Source organism: Hypanus sabinus, chromosome 5 (genome assembly GCF_030144855.1).
Source record: "Hypanus sabinus isolate sHypSab1 chromosome 5, sHypSab1.hap1, whole genome shotgun sequence".
NCBI lineage: Eukaryota > Metazoa > Chordata > Chondrichthyes > Myliobatiformes > Dasyatidae > Hypanus > Hypanus sabinus.
Genome location: NC_082710.1, coordinates 27,459,003 through 27,484,638, shown reverse-complemented (window position 1 = coordinate 27,484,638; position 25,636 = coordinate 27,459,003). Strand labels below are relative to the sequence as shown.

The following is a 25,636-nucleotide window of genomic DNA, read 5'->3' as shown; positions in this document are numbered from 1 at the left end:
TGTGGCCTCTATTTCTAGACACCCAATCCTTGCATTAATCATTTCAAGCCCCTCAACAATTTTGTACATTTCAATCGAGTCATCTTTCATTCTTCTAAATTCCAGTCAGCATTGGTTGAGTTAACTTAATTTCTCCTCATACAACAAATAATAATGAGCTAGGAAAAGTAAAGTTGACTGGGAATCCGCTATATTGTCATAAAGTCACAAATTGGGCACTAATGTTTCTCAGTAAATAAAATTTGCCATTCTTATCCAGTTCAGCTGATAATACAATTTCAAATACGGTATTTTTTTTTTACAGTTCATGACTCTCTCAAATTACTTAAGACATTCCTTTCAGTAAAGATGTATGGATAATAAAAGCTGACTCCACCAGTGACAACAGCATTCTTTCAATGAATATCTAACACCCAGGTCCTTCAGTACTTCAGAACAACAAGTTCTCATAAACAAATGAGTAGAATATTGAGTCCCAATTTCCTTATTCCTTTTTTATTATTACCTCTCCTGACTTAAACTAGTTGTAAGGTCAACATATCTCTTATCCTATTTGAGGAGGGCATTTGTGGCATTGCAAGCTATTGATACTGATTTCTGAACATTTATTAAGCATTTATTGAGTTCTCAATTTGATACATTATGCTGGTTGCCTTGGATATTAAATGCTATTGCAAAGGTCTTCAAACATACCAATTTTGCTTGAAATTATTTCATATTAGCCATGTGCCAGTTGATACAATACAGGTGAATAACAATTAGTACACTGCACAATCTTTATAACTACTCCAGATGAATTCTGTTTGAAGTAGCCAAAACCTAATATTCATGTGCGGCTGAAAAATGCTTGGACAGACTTGTGAGGTCCGACTTTGATTCAGTCCAGTGTGAGGTGTGCATCATCTGCTCTTACTCACTGGTGAAATGAGTCAAAGGGTGGAGAACCCTTCTATATGCATTATCGGGTAAACCTAAGATGCAAGGTTTAAATGAATAATCGATCTGGTATTGCCCTGAAATCATTTAATGACTGATTTTGTATTGTCAGAGTAAGTGTCTTCCTTGGCATAGTTGGTGCTTGAATTCTGCACTATCGGTTGGGAAACGTTTGAGGGCCAAGTGGGATATAAAAGGGCACATTCTAACTGCTAAAATAATAATGTTTTTATATGCAGGTGTGATCAGATTTCAATGCTGTTGACATCAAGACAATACATGTGAGTATTGCATACCACTTGAATGGAAGATGCTTAATTTTGTCATCATTATATGTGGCCTCACAGGTTTCCTATGGACAAGTATTCCAAAACATGACTGTTTAGCAACACCCATTATGTTGTCATTTAAGATGTGATTCAGGGATCTTTCTTCTCTCTTGTCCTCCATGACTACTGCAAGGTACAGTGAGAACAAGAGTGGAAGGAACAACACTTGTCAAACAAATGAATGGAGAACATTTGTTCAGGGAAGCTAGAATGCAAATGCTTAAAATTGTGCAATGGTGCAGACAAATGCCAATACAAATGTGATGTGAGAATGTGCTCTAATGGGGACTAGTATACCTGCAAAGATGAGAGCAGTAATGAGCTGGCTTAGGTTTTCGTAAACAAAGGGATGGTATTGATAAGAGAACAGGATGTGGGCAAATATACCACTGTGCTCACCTTTATTCAAAGGCTAGCACCACCTTCCTGTTGCTGACCTTGTGGGCTACTCCCATCAACTTTTGTTTCATTTGGAAGCTTCTTCCTGTCATCAGTAAGGAACTGCATCACCCCACAGGTCCTTTTAGCCTGAAACAGCACATCCAGGGAGGGATTACCAAATACATTATAATTTTATGTTTCCACTATCTTTCAATATATAGACATTAAAATAACTTGTGAAAAGCAGCATCATGTGCCTAGTTAATCTGGAAATTTAGAAATGATTAGTAAAACAGAGGATAGATAGAAAATTGATTGAAAGATCTTCTGCACTTCAGATTAAAGCATCTAATAGTATTTTCAGTGCAATGTATGAAGACACAAATGCTAATTTTTTTTATATAGTTTATCTTCTATTCATTTTGCTACCAACAGTGCATTAAGACTTTGTTATCCTTGAGGGATAAACACAGACTTTCCATAGAACAGAAATTGCAGGAACTTTTATAGCCACTAGGCAATGGCACTATTACAATGATCAATCTCCCCATTGCTGTAACTTCCAAGTGAACCCATCTTACAAGGTAGAAGATATCACTGAATGAACAAATAGTGAAGAAAACCTGCACAACTATCCAAGATCTGGCTACAAACCTACTTAGATTCCTGACCTGTGTTCCTGATTTTAACCCTGGTCTTGATTATGACTTCATACTCAGCACACATCACTAATTCTGTTTTCAGATATTTCTATATCACTGCAGCTATTATATTAATATAATGACTAAAATCTGCAACTCACAGGACTTGGAAATTAATATGTTAAGTAACATGTCAAGTAGATGCAATTTACATATTTGTGAAGAGCAAACGTGGTGACACAAAGCAAATATCCAGCCCAAGTTCCAGATTTCAAATCCAACTTGCACCAATATTTTATTACTTTGTCAGCAGAAGACGTCAAACGTATTCATCTCATGACTCACCAGATACCATATGGTGGGATTCTAGAGGAATGCATGATGCTTATCAATATTCTCAATAAAACAAGAACAGTATAGACTTCAAGAGTATAGAGTTTTGCAGAGTGTACATCAACAAATAGTGAGGATTTTGAGTAATCCACCACAAATTCGCAATATGAAATGTACAAAATTATATTGGACACTTTATAGATATTTCAGTGCAATTTCCTAGATTCCACGTGCCTGGCTTAATTTTGTCATTATTTGCTTGTTGCAGTTATTATTGCTTAAACCAAATATTCCAGCTTCAGGTCCACATATGGACCACAACTTCAGACTCCTGTAAAAGGAGTGGCATAAACATTGGCGCTTGGCAAACGAGCAACCTCCAGATAATGGACAGAAAGGTTCAGTTTCTGACAAGTAAGTGTGTTGTCAATGCTAGGTATGGGACACAGAATAGGTAGATAAAGAGAGACCCCATTCAGCATTCGAAAGATCAGTTGGGGAAACTTTCCAAAAACCAATGTGTATTCGCACCAAAATAGATATACTGACTCTGCCTTTTTAAATTTTACAATTCGAAATCAAACATGTTTTAAACCAGACATATCTAACTTTACTTCATGGTAATAGCACAATAGTACAATTAAGTCCACACTTTCTTATTTGCTCTTCACTAACACAGCACAGAAAAGAAAATTGTATTTACAAATTCACAGTAACTGTTCTTGCCCTCCAAGATTATGAACACAAGAGTGTGTAGGTAAAGTATTTCTCTTGCTTGAGCTTCAATGAAATAAATGACTTATTCTTAAACTTGGAATTCTTGGTTATTCATTTAAGCTAATTACCTTAGACTTGATGTCAACATTGCATTAAGGGGTAGAATACTACATTTGGTGGCAGAGCTGATTATGAACAGTGGAGCTGTACCTTGTTGATGCTACGTTCCTCCGTCATAGAATTTCTGACTTTTTCATTGAAGCTGTCTAATGACTACATCACAGAACAAAGAACAGCCAGAAAACAAATGGTTTTAAAAAAAGAGATGAATTAAACCACGAGTTAGAAAATATTGTTAGAGGTGAAGCTTTGCCCTTAAAATCAAAAAACAATTATTCATCCTAAAATCCTCTTAAGAATTTCACTGGCATTTCTGCAATCTATAGTCCTATGGAGATAAAATTCACAAGAACTACCTTAAAATAATTATCATGATAAAACTGGTATGATCATCCCCTTTAACATATTAAATATTTGCTTTTTCATATATTCAATTAAAAATGTTTTGTAACCCAAAACATTTACTTTATCAATATTTTAACAGACGACTGTCAGGTCAAACAGAAGAACTAGTTTAAGGAAGTACAAGATGACTTTAATTAAACAAATTAAAAAATATCAACATTTTACTTCTTCACAGGTTAAACTATTTATAAAAATGGGGCAGAATGCAGGAGATCAGTCGTCTGTAGCAATTCAGAGTAAATAGATGAAGTGGTACCTTTGAAAAAAGAAATGTAAATATAACTAAGTTGGTAAAATTCACATTGGAGTTAAATGAGAGCAATGCATATATTTAAAAGTATGGTGATGAAAGGCATTACTGTATATATTGTACCTTTTCTGTCACGGAATTAAAGAAAATCTTCGGAAGACAAAGTGATTAATGTTATTAAAATTTATGGAACTGATCACATTATTAATGATGTTAAGAAGAGTCAGGAAATAGTCAAAGAATGAGATAGAGATTAATAGCACTCTAGAAGTAAGAATGCAGAAAATAAAATGTTACAACTGAAGATCATCAGGCTCTCACCATAAATTTAAAAGAGGAAACATGAAAGGGCAATTTCTTTCTTGTCAACAGAAGTGGAGAGATATTTAAGGAGGAAGGCTTGATCAATGATATCAAAGGCCATGACAGTAAAGGAGTGATGATGCATTCACAAAGGCGGGTGAACTGTGTAATTTACTGTGTCACCAGGAAGGAAAGTTGATCTTGATAAGATTGTAAAGGGAATGAGGTAAACTTCAAGTTTCTTTTAATACCTACCTCATTTTGACATCGTTTTTTGGTGAATATATTTCTAATGAAAGTCTCTTGCACTTCTTCCTGTTTCACAAGATACTGCCAAAGTCTTTTAACTGGAAGTGCAGTATGATGTTTTGACCTAGAGACAAAAAGTCATCTCAGTTGGGCTTGAGTTCTAATAGAAAGACTTACACAGTCAGCAAAATTAACAGAAACATACTTTACTGTCTTAACTGCGTGCTTCATTTAAATTAGCTTTTCCAGTCAATAGTCCTGGCCCTATCACATCATTTGTCTAGAAGAACAGGGAAAGTAGATCCATGCTCCTCTCCAAGTTACTTTACGTTTTACAATATTAGCATGTTTTTACCTCATCGAATCAAAAATCACAGAAGTCCTCACCTAATACAATGGACTAGAGCATTTCAAAGCAAGTAATAAAAAAAAATTGTTCATTTTTTTCCATAAGCTATTTCTAATTTGTTTTCTTAAGTCAGTTCCAATTTATTAACTAAATTACTTCATCAATTGGAAATAAACCAAGAAGTACATCTTTCCTTCCTGGACAAAAATCATACAAAAGTTGGGAAGTAACTATTTTCAATATATAGGCAACCTTTAACTTAGCCCATCACAACATCGGTAAAATAATTCAATATTGTTGATTATCCTTACTTGAATGGTGTATTTGTGGGTTCCAGTAATGCTTTATGGATGAGAAGAGCAGGTCCTGAAGATATTGTTCCTTCATTAGTATGCATCGAGATGAAATCTGGAGGTGGACCACCAAATAACTCAAGTCGCCGAAGAAGCACCTGTTCCCAGCGCTGAAGAGTCTTTAAAATTGCATGACAAGGAGGAGAGCAAACAGGAAGTTCTGCAAGAAAGCAGTAACATTTAAAACAAAAAAGTAATTAAAATTTGAGAAATTGGAAATATCTTTGAATCTTCCCTTTTGGATTATAATCCTTTATCATATAGACCCCCACATAACACTACCCCACATAGTGTTGATTTGTTACAAAGCAGTTATTCAATTCTTATTGAAATTTGTAAAAATGACAAAATATTTATTTTAAACACCATTTAAAACTTCTCAGGATTGGCAGCCATTATAGTAAACATTCTATCAGCCAGTGAGAGGGCTTTATATATGCTCTGAGCCATTCACAGCCAATCACACACATTCATACTCTGCCTCCCTTGTGCATGTAAAGCTTCTTGCTCCCTCGCCAAGTTTTTCCATAATGTTCATCGATAACGACCCTGACTGGGAGTGTAGCAATAAGGCAAAAAGAGGTGTCTCGACATGGTTTCCTGCTACCTTATAACTGCTTAATGAGAGGAAACTTAAGAAAACGCAGTCAAACCTCAACGCCTACTTGAAGAAGAAGCCAAAGTTAGAGTACCACCCACAGCCTGGTCCCTCCTCTGAGATGTAACCACCACCCACTTCCCTCTGCTGCTGCTGTGATGTGTTTCTGCTCCACTGATGTACAGGCTAGGCCTACTTGCGTGTTTGTTACTCTACAAATGATCGTGTATGCATAAAATATCATGCATCTCAGGTTTGATTTTTTTAAAAAAATCACACAAATACTTCCATTTACAAAATGTCATAATAATCCCACATAGTGTTGATTTACATAGCTCTCCACCTCCAAGGAATACATCCTCAGCATTAACCGGGGTCTGAGTGTATATTGAAACTGTAAAGCTACATTCTTTTCTCAATGCCTTGAGAATAAATACAAAGTGATTAAGGAAGATTAAAAATATTTTGTTATATTAAGAAGTAAATAGACAATTACCTGGAAGATCTAGCCCTGCCATTGGATAAAAGTTCTTTAAATTATGCAGCACCAACTGCACCATAGCGTATCGCATCAGTGACCAGCTAAAAAAAAAATTAAAAAGTTAAACAAATTATTGTTAAAATAAGTATCTATTTTCCTTCTTTTATTATTTAAAATGACAAAAGTCACCAATAAATTGGAATAGACTTTACTTTTCAACCATTGTTTTAAACCTCCTAGAAAAAAAATCTATCAGAATGTTTTGAAGCAAAATTTGAGTTAATTCAACAAGGCTGTAACTTTATTGAAGCACCTTTTGCACCACAGGTACACCAGCTCATATTTTGCGATCAATGGCAAAATGCCAAAGCTTACTGCCGACTTGGATGAACCTGCCAACAAAATTTGCAGGCTTGGTGAAAATAACTGCGCTCTTTGTGATGTCTTCGGTAATTAAGCAACAACCAGGTGACCTTCGCAGCACTTAGCAAACTGTCAATTAACCAACTCAGAAATCCAGCAGACTGAAGAATTTGGACAAGTTCAATAAAAAAATGTGGTCATATAAACTAAGCTTTTAAACATGTTTCTGAGATTTAAATAAAGAATGGAACATGTGCATATTTTAAGTAGAAACCAATACAACACAAATTTTAAGAGAATTTTAAAAACATTTAGAGGATTCAATTGTTCTAGTGATAAACAATGCACAAGATTAATTTTCAGTGTCTCAGTTACCCTTAATTTATAGAATGACATATTCAGTGTTTTCCTAGTGAAAATTAGAATTAGAGATTTACTTCTTACATCCATCTCACAACATAAGGGAGTAAAAATCTTTCTGTTGCTTCTCCATCATTATGTACAAGTGATGAGGAAGGGAAATGTGGGAGGATACTGCCAAACACTAAATTGTATACATAATTGTTCTGTATACATGTATGTATGTACAGTCAGATATGCAATATGATCAACATGTATTGATCAGTCTGATGACCTGGAGAACGAAGCTGTCCCAGAGACCGCTGGTCCTGCCCATAATGCTGCAGTACCATTTGCCAGATGGAAGCAGCTGAAACAGTTTCTGGTTGGGATGGATGAAGTTCCTGATGATCCTCCGGGCCCTTTTTATGCACCTGCTATTGTAAATGTCCTGTATAGAGGACTGTTCACATCCACTGATGTGCTAGGCTATCTCCACCACTCCCTGCAGTGCCCAGCGATTGAGGATAGTACAGTTCTTGTAGCAGGTGGTGACAAAGCCAGTCAGGATGCTCTTGATGGTGCCCCAATAAAAAGTCCTGAGGATTTGAGACTCATCCCAAACTTCTTCAGCCCCCATCTGAGGTGAAAGAGGTGTTGTTCTTCTTTTTTCACCTCACAGCCAGTATGTACATTCCATGTGAGATCCTCGGTGATGTGTATACCATGGAACCTGATACTACTCACCCTCTCATCTATAATACAATTGTTGTCAAGAGAGGCTAGCCTGTCTCTGTTCTTCCTCTAAACCATGATCAACTCCTTTGTTTTTCCGACATCAAAGGAGAGGTTCTTCTCTTGGCACTACTGTGTTAGGTTGTTGACCTCCTCTGTAGGCTGTCTCATCATTTTTGGAAATAAAGCCTATCAATGTCATGTCATCCGCAAATTTGAAAAATTGGTGGCAGCTGTGCGTGGCAACGTGGTCATTTGTGTATAGGGAGTAGAGGAAGGGGCTCAGAACACAACCCTGGGGGGCTCCTGTGTTGAGGGGTAGAGAGGCAGAGGTGAGGAGGTGAGGATGCCCATCCTTACCACCGCCGGTGATTTGACAGGAAGTCCAGCATCCAGCTGCACAAGGCGGGGTGCAGGCCGAGGTTTCTTTCTTGTCGAGCCTGGGGGAAATTATGGTGTTGAATGCTGAACTGCAAGAAGAGCATTCTAACGTAAGCATACCTCTTCGCCCGTTGAGTGAGGACAGTGGGTAATGCTGTAGCTACAGCATCATTCGTTGATCGGTTATGTCAGTAGGCGAATTATAGGGGGTCCAGTGTGGGTAGAAGCATGCTGCAGATGTTGTTCTTGATCAGCCTCCCGAAGCATTTGCTTAAGATTGAGGTGAGTGCAACAGGACGCCAATCGTTCAGACATGCTACCCTGGTTTTCATTGGTTCAGGGAATAGTTAATAAAAGATTACCATCGTGTCACTTTACTGATTCTACGTTGATTGCTTTTGTAAAAGCTGTCATGCAGCATCCTGTAGAGGAGCAGCAAATTACTGTTAATTGAATTTCCTGTTTTAATTTTGCAGATATGAATTCTTCTACTGATGTCACAATTTTTCCACTGACCAATGTTTACTGACATTTTGTTAATGCTTGCATAAACTTTGAACCAAAATTTCACAATATATTTTTAATAGATTTGTGATTCAAGTCAGTAATCCCAGTAATGGTGTCAGTAGAAAAACCATCAAAAGGATACAAGTAATGCTTAACTGCATTACTTGCAAACACAGGGATGCATTCCTTTTTTAATCACTATATACCTGAAATGTATAGCATTCTATAAAACAGCGTGAATTAAGCATTTTGTTACACAGCCACTACAGTGGCTTCTGAATAGACATACCATTTTAATCCCAAAAGGCATTTCTGAAAAATGACTCAGAATTAGAATTCAGAATGACAAGATTGAATCATTCCAGATCAAAAGAGTGAGCAACACTTAGAAACATAGAAAACGTACAGCACAATACAGGGCCTAGCCCACAATGCAATACTGAACATGACCTTACCTTAGAAATACCTATCATTACTCACAGCTCTCCATTTTTCTAAGCTCCATGCACCTACCCAGGAGCCTTTTAAAAGACCCTATTGCATCTGCCTCCACCACAGTCGCCAGCAGCCCATTCCACACACTCACCACTCTCTGCGTAAAAAAATTTAACCCTGACATTTCCTCTGTACCTACTCCAAAGCACTTTAAAACTGAGCTCTCTCGTGTTAAGCCATTTCAGCCCTGGGAAACAGCCTCTGGCTATCCACACAATTAATGCTACTCATCATCTTATACACCTCTATCAGGTTACCTCTCATCCTCCATCGCTCTAGAGAAATGGCCAAGTTCACTCAACCTATTTTCATAAGGCATGCTCCCCAATCCGAGCAACATTCTTGTAAATCTCCTCTGCACGCTTTCTATAGTTTCCACATCCTTCCTGCAGTGAGGTGACCAGAACTGAGCACAGTACTCCAAGTGGGGTCTGACCATAGCTGTGACATGACATGACTTCTCGGCTCTTGAACTCAATCCCACGGTTGATGAAGGCCAATACACAGTATGCCATCTTAACCACAGTCAAACTGCAGCTTTGAGTATACAATGGTCTTGGACCCCAAGATCCCCCTGATCCTCACTACCAAGAGTCTTACCATTAATACTATATTCTGCCAAAATATTTGTCCAACCAAAATGAACCACCTCACACTTACCTGGGTTGAACTCCATCTGCCACTTCTCAGCCCAGTTTTGCATCCTATCAATGTCCCGCTGTAACCTCTGACAGCTCTCCACATTATCCACAACACTTCCAACCTTTGTGCTGTCAGCAAATTTACTAACCCATCCCCCCACTTCCTCATCCAGGTAATTTATAAAAATCACAAACAGAACAGGGTCACAGAACAGATCTCTGAGGCACACCACTGGTCACCAACCTCCATGCAGAATATGACCTGTCTACAACTATTCTTTGCCTTCTGTGGGCAAACCAATCCTGGATTCACAAAGCAAGGTCCCCTTGGATCCCATGCTTCTTCACTTTCTCAATAAGCCTTGCATGGGGTATCTTATCAAATGCCTTACTGAAATCATATGCACTACATCTACTGTTCTACCTTCATCAATGTGTTTAGTCACATCCTCACAAGATTCATTTAGACTCGTAAGGCACAACCTGCCTTTGACAAAGCTGTGCTGACTATTCCAAATCTTATTATGCCTCTCCAAATGTTCATAAATCCTGCCTCTCAGGATTTTCTCCATCAACTTACCAACCACTGAATTAAGATTCACTGGTCTATACAGTAATTTCCTGGGCTATCTCTATTCCCTTTCTTGAAAAAGGGAACAACATCTGCAACCCTCCAAACCTCCGGAACCTCTCCCATCCCCATTGACGATGCAAAGATCATTGCCAGAAGTTCATCAATCGCCCCCCTTGCCTCCCACAGTAGCCTGGAGTACACCTCATCCGGTCCTGGTGACTTATCCAACTTGATGCTTCCCAAGAGCTACAGCACATCCTCGTTCTTAATGTCTACATGATCAAGCTTTTCAGTCCACTGTAAATCATCCCTACAACGATCAAGGTCCTTTTCCCTAGTGAATACGGAAGCAAAGTATTCATTTTGTACCTTTGCTACCTCCTCCAGTTCCATATACACTTTTCCACTGTCACACTTGATTGGTCCTATTCTCCCACATCTTATCCTCTTGCTCTTCACATAGTTGTAGAATGTCTTGCGGTTTTCCTTAATCCTGCTCACCAAGGCCTTCTTATGGCTCCTTCTGGCTCTCCTAATTTCATTCATAAGCTCCTTCCTGCTAGCCTTATAATCTTCTAGGATTCTACCTAGTTTTTTGAACCTTTCATAAGTTTTTCTTTTCTTCTTGACTAGATTTTCTTTGGTGTTTTCTTTGGCCTTTGTCCACCATGGTTCCTGTATATTGGAACGTACCTACGCAGAAAACCACACAAATATCTCCTGAACATTTGCCACATTTTTGCCGGACATTTCCCTGAGAACATCTGCTCCTAATTTATGCTTCCAGCTTCCTGTCCGATAGCTTCATATTTCCCCTTACTCCAATTAAACACTTTCCTAACTTGTCTGCTCCTATCCCTCTCTAATGCTATGGTAAAGGAGATAGAATTATGATCTCTATCTCCAAAATGCTCTCCCACTGAGAGACCTGACACCTGACCAGGTTCATTTCCCAATACCAGATCAAGTACAGCCTCTCCGCTTGTAGGCTTATTATGTCAGGAAACCTTCCTGAGTACACCTAACAAACTCCACCCCATCAAACCCCTTGATCTAGGGAGATGCCAATCAATACTGGGGAAACTAAAATCTCCCATCATGGCAACCCTGTTATTATTGCACTTCTTCTGTTTTGTTAGATTGGACTGGAAAACTTACCATTACCATTATACTTTATTGTCACCAAACAATTGATACTAGAGTGTAAAATCATCACAGTGATATTTGTTTCTGTGCTTCGCGCTCAATTTATTTCCAATAAATGAAAGGATTGGCTGTGGTTATTCAGAGTCTAGGTATTGCAGTCCAGGCATATTTTTGAATGAGCCTGCCAAGTAATCACTTTCAGCTTCCTTTTCCTTCTTAGTTCCAGGAAGAGGTCATATATTGATGATCCTAGTGCTCAACTCCATATACAACTCTCTTTAATAACCAGGTAGCCTCGAAGACAAAGCTCTCAGGAAATGCTTTGTTCATTAAACAACAACATTCCCATAACCCAACATAGTAAACTTTATAAAGAAAAAAAAAGATACTCAAGAGATTAGATGTTCACTGTCAATAAGAATAGAAAATCAGCTAGTGGATAGAAAGCAAACTGGTGTGGAATGATTATTTTTCGGACTGTGGAGAAATATACAGTGCATTAGCTATCTCTAACTATTAGAAATACATGGTCCAATCTTTACAGTAAGCCAGCACAAAGGGTCCCAGAGTATATGGACACATATCTTGATTGTTAAAAGTGCAGCTGCTATTTTTTGTTTCATTAATAGAGCAACAGAATTAATTCTGAAACTTTCCAATAAACAAATATTTAGTGCTGGCTGGTGTTTGTCTTATGCTCAACACAATGAAAGAAAGTATTGGTTCTTAGTGAATGCTGCAGACATGCTTTACTAGACTGGTATCTGATTTTACAAGATTTCAGTTATGCAGAGGAGCTGAAATAGTTTCCTTACGGCAGATCCATCTTACTGAAGGTTTTCAAGATACGAATGTTATTCAGAAAGTTACCAGAAACAGTTTCCAAAAGGAAAATAATTCACAATCAAGAGCAGAGAATTGTGATTGCCATTGAACTACGGAAAAATATTCCTTCGTTTGTTTCCTCCCTACCAACTTCCTGTAACCCCCTGGGTCGCCTCAGGCTCGCTCAGCTTGTTCTCGTCTAGGGGGAGCAGCCTTCGGCCCCGCCAAACTGGGTAATCAGCTGGTGTGGATGCTGTGTGAGGTCCCCGCCTCACCCAAGAACAGACAGTACACCATATGCGATTAAATGAGTACAATTTATAAAGGTTACTATAACTAAGTGATTAATAACGATACAGTATATATGAAGAGAAAATTAAAGAAAAGGCGCCAAACTTATCAAAGTCCAAACCACTACGTGCACAGCCGTTGGAGCTCAATTTCTGAAGTCTTCTGGCCACCATTCGATCCCCTCCGAACTCCTCGACTCTCCAAACAGCTCAGGACCCTCCAAGTGGTCAACCAAACACATCTAGCTTCATCCCCCCCCTCCTCGGAGAATCTCCCGGCCTCGGACCCCCCTTTGGGGTCCGATCCTCGCCCAGCTTAGAGCATTGCGTCCTCTCTCTCGACCCCCTCGCGCCGATCTGCCCAAAAGCCCGTCAACAAAAGCTTACAGACTCAGAAGAAAGAACATTAATCCCCATTTGGTTTACAAAGGAATACCATTCTCGTTATCAGTAAATTAGCATTCCTGCTAGTTAACAAAAAAGAAGAAACCCTCTTTACACTCTCCCTCCACCAAATAAAAGTCATGTCCTCATGACTACTAAATAACTCGCCACCTTTCCTGCCAACACACCGCAACCCAAGCACAAACAGTGACATCTCCTCCCCACACAGTAACCCTCACGCCCTGTTCCTCAGGCGCTACTTAGGCCAACTATCTGGGAGTTCCCTAACCCTTCTGAGGCCTCCGTACCCCCTCACCTAAACCCTTCAGGTTCGGACACAACTGGGGATACCTTGGGCCCACTACCAACTCCTCTCTCAACCTCTCACTCATGCCCCACACTGCATACAGCTAACCCTCCCCGCTACACCTGACTCAATGGGAGAAGGGCCAAAGGTCTCTTCCTCAATCGAGGGAAAGTCAGCAAAAGGCAGCATGTACCACACATTCAGCACATCATCCATTGAATCTGTATTCTTCCTCATTCCTGTGATCGGTAGCTGCTGTTTGATCTTCTCCAAACGGAAACACGTGGCCTGCACTGCTCCCGCAGTCTCTTCAGCCTCCTGTTCAGTATTCACTGCACTTCTCTCCAGCTTTTTCTTCCTCATGACTTCTTCCAGATCAACTTTCAGGTTTTGCACTTCATTTGAACTGTCGATGGTCATCTTCAGGTTCCCTTCAAGCTTCCGCTTCTCTCTGCTGAGATTTGTCTGTAATTTCTTCACCTCCGCAAACTCCCCTCTCCGGGTTCTCAGTTTGCTATTACCCTCAGTCAGACAACTTTCTTCATTCTCTCCAACTTGTAAGTCTTCCGAATGGTTCCAGATCACTTTCTCCAGTCTCTCCGTCTTCATTTCAAACTTGATTCCGTAGAGACAGTCACTCACGAGCTGCGACCTTCGCCAGCCCTGGCACGTGTCCCGAAAACACTTTAACTCGGTAGTTCTCAGCTGCTCCTGCAACGACCTCACTTCATATTCTCCTGAGGCAAATCCAAACACCAAGAGATCATCCACATACACCAAAACTCCAAACGCCTCCACATCCCCTATGGTCTTCCACCTGCCCAGCAGGAAGGTTGCAAGGGCTCCAGATATGCCCTGTGGCATCTTTTCAGACCCGAAGACTCCTAGGGAATTTATAACGGCCGTCTTCTCCTTGTCGGCCCCACTCATCGGGATCTGGCAACATCCACTCCTCCGATCCAGCACCTTAAACCACATCGCACCACTCAGACAGGCCATCGCCTCTTCGGCTCTCAGGGCCATATTCTGGTCACTGACATTGCGCCTCTTCAACGCAATATAATCCACACACACGCTGCCTACGTCTTCCACGGCTTCAGGGGCCAGTCGCCGCAACCTCTCTCTCTCCGAGGTGTCTTCAGCAGTCAACTCCGCTCCCTCGTGGTATTTCGCAGCGTCCACTAAGAGGGTCTCACCCTCAGATACTTCCCCCAGGCCGTACCACCACTGGCTCTTGTTTGAATTCGGTATCGGCCCAATGCTGCTACACACGTCCGCACAAGCAGCTCGAAACCCTGGGTGCATCGACAATGTCTCCAAACAGCGCTCACCCACCTCCTCCGGGCAGGCCCCCAAGCGCACCAACAGGATATTGGTTCTCTCTAGAACAGAAACGCTGCCCGTCTCAACAGGGTCCGGACACATCAGCATTAACGATTCCTGAACCTCAGTCTCCTCCACATTTGCCTCTAAGAACTCCATTTTCACTGACCAACAACCGTCGTCTGGATAATTACCGGCACTGGTACCCCGAATCTCCAGTGTCCTCAATGTCGTCAAGGGTAAATGTTTCCAATAACGGTTATGAAACAAACTGTACAGCAACTTAACCGGCGCCCCGGTGCCGAGGATGGCTTTAACTTGACTTCCATCCATCCGTAACAACACCTGTGCGCGTGGCCCCTCTAAGCCTTCAGGAATAGAGTCTGTTCCTTTCGGGAGTTCGTTGGTACATTGCTGGGACCGTGCTCCCCCAGAGACCCCAAGCCGTTCCCCCACTGGGCCTCCTCTCAGTTTCCCGACACCTCTCGAATCAACGGAACAACTGATCCCCTTGACAGATCCCCTTGGCACCGCAAGCAATTTATCTGCCCCCCTAGGCAAAAAGGGATACCCTAAAAACTTCCCACCAATCTCCTGCCACAGATATAATAAGCCCCCCAGCTGCGGCATTTGACTTCCAGTCGAACCACACGCATTTTCCCACACTTTCCCAGAACTGGCAGCGGTCACTTCAAGGTAATTGCGCCTGACAGTTCTAACAAAGTCACCAGCCCGCCTACTCAAACTTTCAACCCGTCCCTGTCGCTTTTCCTCAGCCAAGCACTGCCACTCACCCAACAACTGAGGGGTCCGCTCCGCCCACGCCTCCGCCCCTTTAGGGCTGGACATTATTCCAATAACCGGGTGGAGCTCACCACTGCTGAAACATCTGTCACTCCTCAATCTCCAAACAGTACGGACAACCCATGGTCCCACCACCATTTCGTCAGCATTAGTCGGAACTCGAACAACGACAATTGCTACCAACAGCAGCCACCCCCCCCAACACACACGCAGCGATAACCAGCAATCGCACACCCACAAAGGCACACCAGCTCTTCGCCGCAGACACAATTTAAATAGGGTGATCACACAGCCTCCACAGAAATCAACCCCGGACGAGCACCCCACAATGTAACCCCCTGGGTCGCCTCAGGCTCGCTCAGCTCGTTCTCGTCTAGGGGGAGCAGCCTTCGACCCCGCCAAACTGGGTAATCAGCTGGTGTGGATGCTGTGTGAGGTCCCCGCCTCACCCAAAAACAGACAGTACACCATATGCGATTAAATGAGTACAATTTATAAAGGTTACTATAACTAAGTGATTAATAAAGATACAGTATATATGAAGAGAAAATTAAAGAAAAGGCGCCAAACTTATCAAAGTCCAAACCACTTCGTGCACAGCCGTTGGAGCTCAATTTCTGAAGTCTTCTGGCCACCATTCGATCCCCTCCGAACTCCTCGACTCGCAGCTCAGGACCCTCCGAACTCCTCGGACTCTCCAAACAGCTCAGGACCCTCCGAGTGGTCAACCAAACACATCTAGCTTCATCCCCCCCCTCCTCGGAGAATCTCCCGGCCTCGGACCCCCCTTTGGGGTCCGATCCTCGCCCAGCTTAGAGCATTGCGTCCTCTCTCTCGACCCCCTTGCGCCGATCTGCCCAAAAGCCCATCAACAAAAGCTTACAGACTCAGAAGAAAGAACATTAATCCCCATTTGGTTTACAAAGGAATACCATTCTCGTTATCAGTAAATTAGCATTCCTGCTAGTTAACAAAAAAGAAGAAACTCTCTGATTGCCATTGAACTATGGAAAAATATTCCTTCGTTTGTTTCCTCCCTACCAACTTCCATTAACCTAGAAGGCAATGGAGGGAAATAATAAACAAAAAATGACATCAATCACATAGCTATAATATTAGGATACATGTCAGAATATCTAGCGACATTACTTTACCATTCCAGAAGGATCAGTTAATGCTGTGTCCCACCTACAAAGACGTGGTTCCTATCATGTGGATAATATCTGCATGAAGATTACGGAAAAGATTTTGCAGGGAAGATAGCAACTCTTCACAAGAAAGGAAGCCCAGGGTAGTCATTTCTGGGCTATGGCATAAATTTGATAGGTTGATTACTATGTTGACTACAAGAAATACCTTTGAATGTGACTAAATAAGTTAAGAATGGAACAATATAGAGTTGAGAAAAAACATGGCTTGGTTGAGGGGAGTGAGGATGTCAGCACTGATAAAATGAACATGAATACTGAAAGCAATTAAGACAGCAAATCACATATAGGCCTTTATTCAAAAGAAAATGGAAAAGAGCAGCAGAGAAGGTTAGCTGCAATTGAAGCTTTGATCAAATTACACTTGAAGTACAGTTTTGATCCCCATACCCAATAAGGAATACATTTATTTGGAGGTGGGTGCCTTGCATATTGCTGCCATGAGGGAACTGCCCAATAAGAAAATGATTGTGACATTACAAGTGAAACTGTACTTTAGAATGAACAGTCTAAAATATGGGGACATACTTTCAGAACAAAAAGTCCATTATTTATGAAATGAGGTGAAATGTGTATAGTTATAAACTTTGCAGTTTTCTATACCAGAGAACAGCAGACATTCAGCCCTTGAGTTCACTGGAAGTACAAAGTGAAAGGTTTTTAGTCACCAATTGAATCATTGAATCAAAGAGGAAAATGGATAGGATGTATGATAGCACATGTTCTTATAGAATAATGAAAATGCTTTAAGGGCCGAATAGCTTATGCTTCCATTTCTTACATTGTAAAAATATTACCTGTAAGAATTGGGATTTGAATGTTCTTGAAGTTGTATGTCTGTAGAAAAAGCATCTTCTTCATCATCACTACCTTGGCTCTCCTCTGAATCATATTCAACTTTGCTTTGTGACAGGGGAAGGTAAGGCTGGAGAAAAGAATGTGTATAGTTGAAAATAGCTATACTATTGATTCAAAATTTGTTTCTAAACATAATGAAACAAAAACAAAACTACTTTTTCTAATAAAATGAATAAGCTTATTTGTAGCAAACATTACAAAATGATTTGTTACTACTGAGTAATTTACATACAGTGCTATCACCAGAAAGCAGAATTCATCATTAAAGACCCTAATCACTTAGGTTTTGCCCTCTTCTCACTACTACCATCAGACAGGAGCTTTAGGTTCCATACTACCAGGTTCAGGAACAGTTATTACCCTACAAAAATCAGGCTCCTAAACTGGTACAGTCCCATCATGATAGGATTTTGAGGGTTCTTTAAGTTAGTGTTTCAACTTTAATCTATGTAACATTGAAGTTTCATGTGTGTGAATAAACCCAACTTGCTTTAGTCCACATGTCAATTCCACCACTGGATTCTGGGTCAGTATCAGCTCATTATAAGCATTATTCAACCATAAATTAAAAATAAACCTGTAATTTATCAAATATACTGAAAATAGTCTATATTTCCAAATGTTGGTTGTGGAGATATGACTAAATTAATAAACTATATTAACAATTCCATTTTTAGATATTAATATGAATTAAAATTTCCAATGCTAAGATTAGTTAATTTTCTTCCACAAAAGATCAATTGTTTTTGCATTTTTAAAAACTTTGGCTGTTCCACAAGTAATTTATTAACCTCTTCATGTTTTTCTACAAGTTGATAGGAAGTTTACACAAACCATTAATATATACCTTTGCTATAAAGTAATCCCAGATACTAAGCTCCGGTGGGATAAAATTCTCTTTATAAGCTGGAATCCTTTGGTTGACAATGGGAGAAGCAGGGCTTTCAGAAGCTACTTTGGAATCTCTGCTCATTGTTCTTGACGACACATTCTTAAAATGCGTGCGATACACAATATCACCAGAAACTGAAAAAAACATAGAACATTTTGCATTTTTTGTGGGAACTTATTTACTACAACCTAAATAAGAACAGAAATGGTGGACAGCACAGTGATGCAGCTGATAAACTGTGGCCTTATAACTCTAACAACCTTGGTCCAATCCTGACTTCTGTTGCTGTCTGTCTGGAGTTTGCATGTTCTCCATGTGCCAGCATGGGTTTCCTCTGAGTGCTCCCAAGATCTCCCATATCCCAAAAATGCATGGTTTCATATGTTAGTTGGTCACTGAAAATTATGTTGAGTGTGTGAGTAAATGGAAGAATCTGTTGAGGCAGTTGATGAAAATGTGTAAAGAGTAAAATGGGATTTGTGCAGATTGTCTTGATGGTCAGTGACTAACAAGATTGATTGTGCTGTATTTCTGTATAAATCAGCAGGTTGGGCAGTTACTTGTGGAGAGAGAAAGATTTAACAATTCAGATCCGAAAGATTCCTTTTGGATTGGATCATTAATCTGAAACATTAATTGCTTCTTTCCTCAGATGGTAATAGTGTTCCCACCATTTTCTGTTTTTATTTCTGGTTTCCAGCATCTGCTATTTTTTAATTTTCATTTACTAGAATTTAATCACTTCATAATATTTCGTTCAGTCACAAATAAAGCAAATTACAAACCAAAGGATGAGCATGACAATACCAATAAGGATATAAACATACAACTGATAGCATAGCTTCTCTGAAATTGCAATTGCAAGATAACATTTTAAACAAAATTTGACAAGGCATTTGTCTTACAAATTCATGCCAACATTCACTTGCAACAAGAAAATTTTTCAAATGTGTGCATCAGTTTAGGAGATAAGAAAATTTGATAATTTAGTACTGCAGAAATACATGCAAAAACAGAAAGTTACATATTAAAACACTTAAACAGAAATCCAAAATGAAAAGATAATCATTACAATTTGAATTAAAGAACCCATACCTATACTGAAGTATCAAACAGAATATGTTTGACAGACAGCTATCTATAATCAGTATGCAAGTTACAGAATAATAGTGGGCCATCTAGCTCTTTTGAGCTTGTCAAAATTCATGGCTGATATTCTAACTCAGTGCCAAATTCTAGAACAATGCCCATTTCCATCAATTTCCTTAATATCTGAAAATAGATTAGATTCAAGTTTATTGTCATTGTGCCGAGTACAGATACAACGCCAATAAAATGCAATTAGCATCTAACCAGAATTGCAAAAGCATAGTGTTATTTATATCTGTTATATGCATCTGTTTTGGAAAAAAAAATAATGGAGCCTCCACAACCCTTGGGGTAAAGAATGTCAAAAGTTCATGCACTTAAAAAGTTCAAGCCCTAAATAGCTTACCCCTTAACCTTAAACAGTGTTCTGATGTTGTAGAGCTCTTAGCTGGGTGAAACATCCTTTATTCTAGCACTTTATCTAGCACTTCAGAAATTTTAGTTTCAATGAGAGATTTCACTCTTCTGATTTTGAGAACACCTTTGTACTCCACGCACACGCTAAACCTGCCACATTTTGAACTAAGTGAATCTTTGATACACTTTTCTTACTCATTCAAATTCCCTTATATAAGACTATCCAGTCATTTGTCTTCACATTTGCTTGTTACACCAACATATTGGTTTTCAGTGAACGAGGTTCAAAGTTCATCAGTTTCTTGCCATTTAATCCTTTTCAGTTATGTCCCACATGACATTCTGTCATTTCCTCAAATTCTCTGTATTCCCTTTAAGGCCTTTCTATATCGTCTACCATACTCTACCTTGGAAATTTGACATTTGGTCCCCTTGTGATACTAGTTTGTGAATAGTTAGAGCATAATCACCAGTCACTAAGCAACCATAGTAGCCACAGCCTGCCAATATGAAAATGATCCATTTATTCCCATTCTTCACTTTCTTTTATGTAAGCAATTCCCAAGCTATGTATTCCAATATTCAGTGTGGAAGCCTTCAAGAAAACCAAACACATCTCATGCACTGGTTTCCTTTGTCAACTCTACTAATCACACACTCAAGAATTCTGGAAAATTATTCAAACATTATTTTCCTTTTTGAAATTCACCTGGATTCTGTTCAATTCCATTATTCCTTCATTACATATTTCAGCAATTTCCTACTTCTGACATTGGGCTCACAGGTCATTTGATTCCCATTTTCTCTCTCCCATCTTTCTTAAACAGTAGTGTCATACATGATCATTGCCAATCCACAGGAAAAAAAAGATCTATACTTTATAAAATGTTGGAAGATGATAACTGGCTAACAATCTGGAGTATAGATCATTGGCTATAGAACTTATCAGCTTCCAAGTTCACTAACATCTCTGGTAATTTTTTTCTGACAAATACTCAGTTCCTTCAGTTTCTCATTCTTGCAAAAACCATGATTCCCAATTATGTCTGGTAGGTTTTATGAGTCTTCTTTTGTGAAAACAGACACAAAGCATTTGTTTAATTCCTCTGCCACTTCTTTATTCTGTATTCTCCTGGCTATTTCTGTTTCCCCTTTCCCTTTTCATGCATCTGTAGAAGCTCTCAATGTCTACTTCTGTTTCTTGTTAATCTAATTATATAGTTTATTTGCCATTCTTTATTAATTTCTTGTTTGTCCTCGTTTGCCAAGCCCCAACTCTTAAACAACACGCACAACACACTGGAGGAACTCAGCAGGTCGGGCAGCATCCATAGAAACGAACAGTCAACGTTTTGGGCTGAGACCCTTCATCAGGACTGAAGAGGGAGGGGGCAGGGGCCTTATAAAGGTAGGGGGAGGGTGGAAAGGTGAAGGCTGGTAGGTGCAAGGAGAAAAACCAGTAAGGGGAAAGATCAAGGGGTGGGGGAAGGAAAGCAGGGGTTAGGCAGGTGTCTCGGCCCGAAACGTTGACTGTTTGTTTCTACGGACGCTGCCTGACCTGCTGAGTTCCTCCAGCGTGTTGTGCGTGTTGCTTTGACCCCAGCATCTGAAGGGTATTTTGTGTTCCCAACTCTTTTAGGTTTGCTGCTTTTTCTGGAAATTTTATAAACTTTTCCTTTGATTTTACACTGTTTTGCTCTAATCAGCCATAAATGAATCATTATTCTTCTTTGGATTTCATCAATTAATAATTGTTTTTTTTAATGTACTGTATTTAAACATGAGAAGATAAAAAAATCCATCTTGCAAAAATAATAATTTGCAGCCCAAACAGATCAAAATGACAAGATTAACAACAAAACATTTTCTTTGCTTGAAAATGATTGACAATTGAGCAAGTATGTACTTACATTCAAATAAGTTAGTTCAAATGTGATGGTACCTTCACAATATTTAGTTACAAGCATGTCTTGTCTTGATTGCTTCTAGTTAACCATAAAAGCCATAACACACACAAATACAAGGCAGTCCAAGTATCTACTCACCAACCTCACCAGTAACCTGAACTATTTCAGCCTTAGACATACTGAAATGATAGGGATCAATCTGCAGCTCTGGATCAGATAACTCTTCTAACGCCTCTACTGTTTTTATCTCACCCGTGGAAATGCAATGAGAATGATGTGGAAAAACATGAAGCAAAGAGAAATATGAAAATAACAAAGTAAAGACTTCCACTATAAAAATAAGTCTTTCGTATATGTTGTAATACATATGAAAAAGTCTGAGCATCAAATATGATCACCAGAGCACCAGCAATGAAGCAACTTACACTCAGCATCTGTGTATTCAGATTCTTTCAAAAACAATCAAGTTGGTAGAAGGTACATTTATTTTCAGAACTGCTCTAACTATAAGGTAAGTTTTGCACTTTTGAGGAATAAAAAGAGCTGATACTGTCTTAAGTGAACAACAACTCATCTACAACATTTGACTGTAATCTTTGGCCAAAGCACAAAATTATAGCTGAAGCACAATTTGCATTTTAATGGTTACTTTTAAATTTAATGCAGTTTAATTTTTAATTACATTGGAGGTATACCAGGAAGGTATTATTTACTCATTTTATCTAGCCATTTAAATTTCAAGTCACCAATGTTATTTCAATAGGAAGCGCCTTAATGCTGTCTCAACCATACAATTTTACCTTAATCTTAATGCATCAAACTAATTTTTTGAAATATAATCTGCAAAAGTCATCCCCTAACAGTCTATTTTAAATAGCATTTTTAATAGCAATTCAACAAAGTAAGGCCATAAATTCTGATGCTGGAAAACTGAACTGAAATAGAAATTGCTGGAAATAGTTGGGTCATGCAGCATCTGTGGAGAGAGAAAATTAACATTTCATCACAACTCAAAAGCTTGAATCTTTCCCTCTCCTCGTGCACTGCCCAACTTGCTGCATATTTCCTGAATTTTCCATTTTATTTGTATGGGCTGATTTATGAAAGTGTACTAACATGCATTATGAATTGAACTCAAAGAGTTTCATCATAGAGCTCTGAACTAACATTTCACAAGAAAAGTTCAGGATTGAACCGAAGACAGTAAAAGATTAAAGAGTTTAATTAAAGAGATTAAAAAGATTAAAGATTAAAAAGTTTAGAGTGGTTTTATATTATCTATTTCATATATTTTCTTTAAGAATTATTTTAGATCAGAACATTTTTCATCATTTAGCAAATGCATCTCTTCTTAAATCTACCCAGGTAGATTTCTATTTCCAAATCCATTTCTCAAAAACCAATGTTACAATTTTTTCAGGGAAGAACTGGGTGTTATTGATTGCCTATACCAGAGGTCGGCAACCTGCGGCTCCAGAGCCACATGCGACTCTTTGATCTCTGTGATGCGGCTCCCCGTGGTTTGTTAGCTTTTGAAATGTAATTCGAAATTTGAAGATTATGGTGATCTTGTACAATATGAAAACTTTGCGGAGACACCGTTTCCTTGCACATCCGAACCGGCTCACAATTAGCCACCGTTCTGGCTAAGGGAGATAGCCTACGGGGGTTTGTGAGTACGTGTCTTTTGGAGCATCCGCGCCCACGGGGACGGGTTGAGCGAGGCTTTAAAGCAAGGCTGTTTAGTTCGAATAAAGTTACCTTTGACTGCAGTCTTTATTTTAGCGCTGCGTGTAGCGCTACACCGCTACAACGTGTTTTTTATCGCTATTAATATACATCACAACTGCCAATGCCTGACACCCGCCAGTGCGCGCATTCTTTTAATTCTTCGATCCAAGGTAGGCTAACTATGTGGTAACCTTCAACCCAACGTCTTTTTTTCGGAGTTCAAAATGTTTTTGTTGCATGCAGAAATGTAATTTCGTTTTCTCTGCAGGAGTTCATCAATTTCAAAAATGCAACACATTATAGTTTGTTTATACATAGCATAAAGGCAAAAAAAAACCCGTTGTATGCAGTGTTATTTCATTTTGTGGCTCCCAGTGTTTTCTTTTCTGTGGGAAATGGGTCCATATTGGCTCTTTTAGTGGTAAACGTTGCCGACCCCTGGCCTATACAAATACAGTAGATTCCAGTTATTTGGGCCGTGGGTTAATTGTGACATCTCTTAAAGAACAAAAACGGATTCAGATAACAGCTGGGATTCGCTTTGTATATTTGGGACAATATGCCATTTAATTGGGACAGGAGACTGTTGCCGAACAGTTTCTCACTGGCATCAGTCACGTGCACTTGGTTTGCTGCTAGACACCACACTGTGCTTAGAGTGATCAGTTTTTAAATAGTGTCAGTTGTGTACGTGTCTTATAGGATGTCAAACAATTTATTGCTAGATTACCACATTATTTCATGCAGGAAGGCGATGAAGGCAGTCCATTATCTGTACTAGGAGCTTACGCTGATTTTGCTCATTTACAATCAATCCAAGGAGCACAGCAGAGCATGCAGGATGAACTCCTCCACTGATAAGTATTAGGAACTAATACACAATTTCAATGCACACAGCCGTGTTCTAATTTGTTCTGTATTTCAATTAACTACATAATTTGTTACTTTGTTAAATGGTAGTTTGTCTCTTTTTTTTAAAAACACCTTTTTAACTAGCACCATGAAACTATGGCCAAAGTGTACTGGTCCTGATGTGTCCCAATTAATCAGAATCCACTGTATTAACCAAATGCTCAAATGTATTGATTACAAAACTTTGGAAAGATTATTTGAATAATTGTAGATGTTTATTAGTTACTTCTTCTTAAGCACTTTTTAAAAACTTGAATGATAACTCTGTTCACTTGTAATATTAAAAAAAAACACATCAAGACTGTTTTTGAAATGCTTTTGGCTAATTTTTCTGACATTTCTAGACAAACCCTGGTTTGATGTTGCAACTAAAATAAAGATTCTGCTTAACATATAGAATTAGACCTTTAAGGAGGCACCTAGAAAATCCAACATATTATTAATGATGAAACTGAAATAAATAAAGGCATGGAGATTATAATTAAACAAGAAATTCAACAGAAAGTGCTGTTATGTTCCAGGCCAAGAAAACTAAAAACAAAACAGCCCCAGATCCACTTCCTTCCAATGTCTCAAGCTAATGTAAATTTTAAAAAAAGCAACACCCATAAACGACACCCTCTACCACTTTAACATCTCAATTCATCATGCAACTGTTTTATTTTTTCAGCTATCCTACTGGAATGCCTTCTACTTTCTCACTGAACAGAAAACCAAATAGTACCTCCTCTACCATAATACTTCACTGCCTAACATTTTCACATTGAAAGACCTCTCCTTTAATTCCACTTATTTTCTTCAAATGAAAGGTGTTGCTATAGGATTGTATATTGATTCAACTTTTGATCCTCTCCTTTGTTGAACATTCCAATTTCAATCCTACTCAGGATTTCTTCCTTATCAATTCTCCAAGAACACTGTTCATCATAATGATGCCTGAAATCAACCAGGTAGCCAATTTTTACTTTTTGCTCATCTTTACATCTCAGACTCTCTTCATCTCTTTCTCTATTTCCTTAGCTTTATTTTAGGGGATAGAATGGTGACCAGCATCCAGTATACT

At 39.2% G+C, this 25,636-nt stretch overlaps 1 protein-coding gene across 2 annotated transcripts in view; it reads right to left on the bottom strand.

The window, feature by feature from the left end:
• dmxl1 (Dmx-like 1) overlaps positions 1 to 25,636 on the bottom strand; it is a 228,373-nt gene that overhangs the window by 46,620 nt on the left and 156,117 nt on the right. The window contains exons 29-34 of one of the 2 annotated variants that reach the window (XM_059969631.1): positions 18,473 to 18,651; positions 17,565 to 17,692; positions 6,461 to 6,546; positions 5,325 to 5,526; positions 4,671 to 4,788; positions 3,548 to 3,610 (exon numbers count right to left, since the gene is read on the bottom strand). In XM_059969631.1, the coding sequence (XP_059825614.1) occupies positions 3,548 to 3,610; positions 4,671 to 4,788; positions 5,325 to 5,526; positions 6,461 to 6,546; positions 17,565 to 17,692; positions 18,473 to 18,651 (776 nt within the window). The remainder of the gene's footprint in view (positions 1 to 3,547; positions 3,611 to 4,670; positions 4,789 to 5,324; positions 5,527 to 6,460; positions 6,547 to 17,564; positions 17,693 to 18,472; positions 18,652 to 25,636) is intronic. The other variant, XM_059969630.1, reaches the window with a different exon arrangement.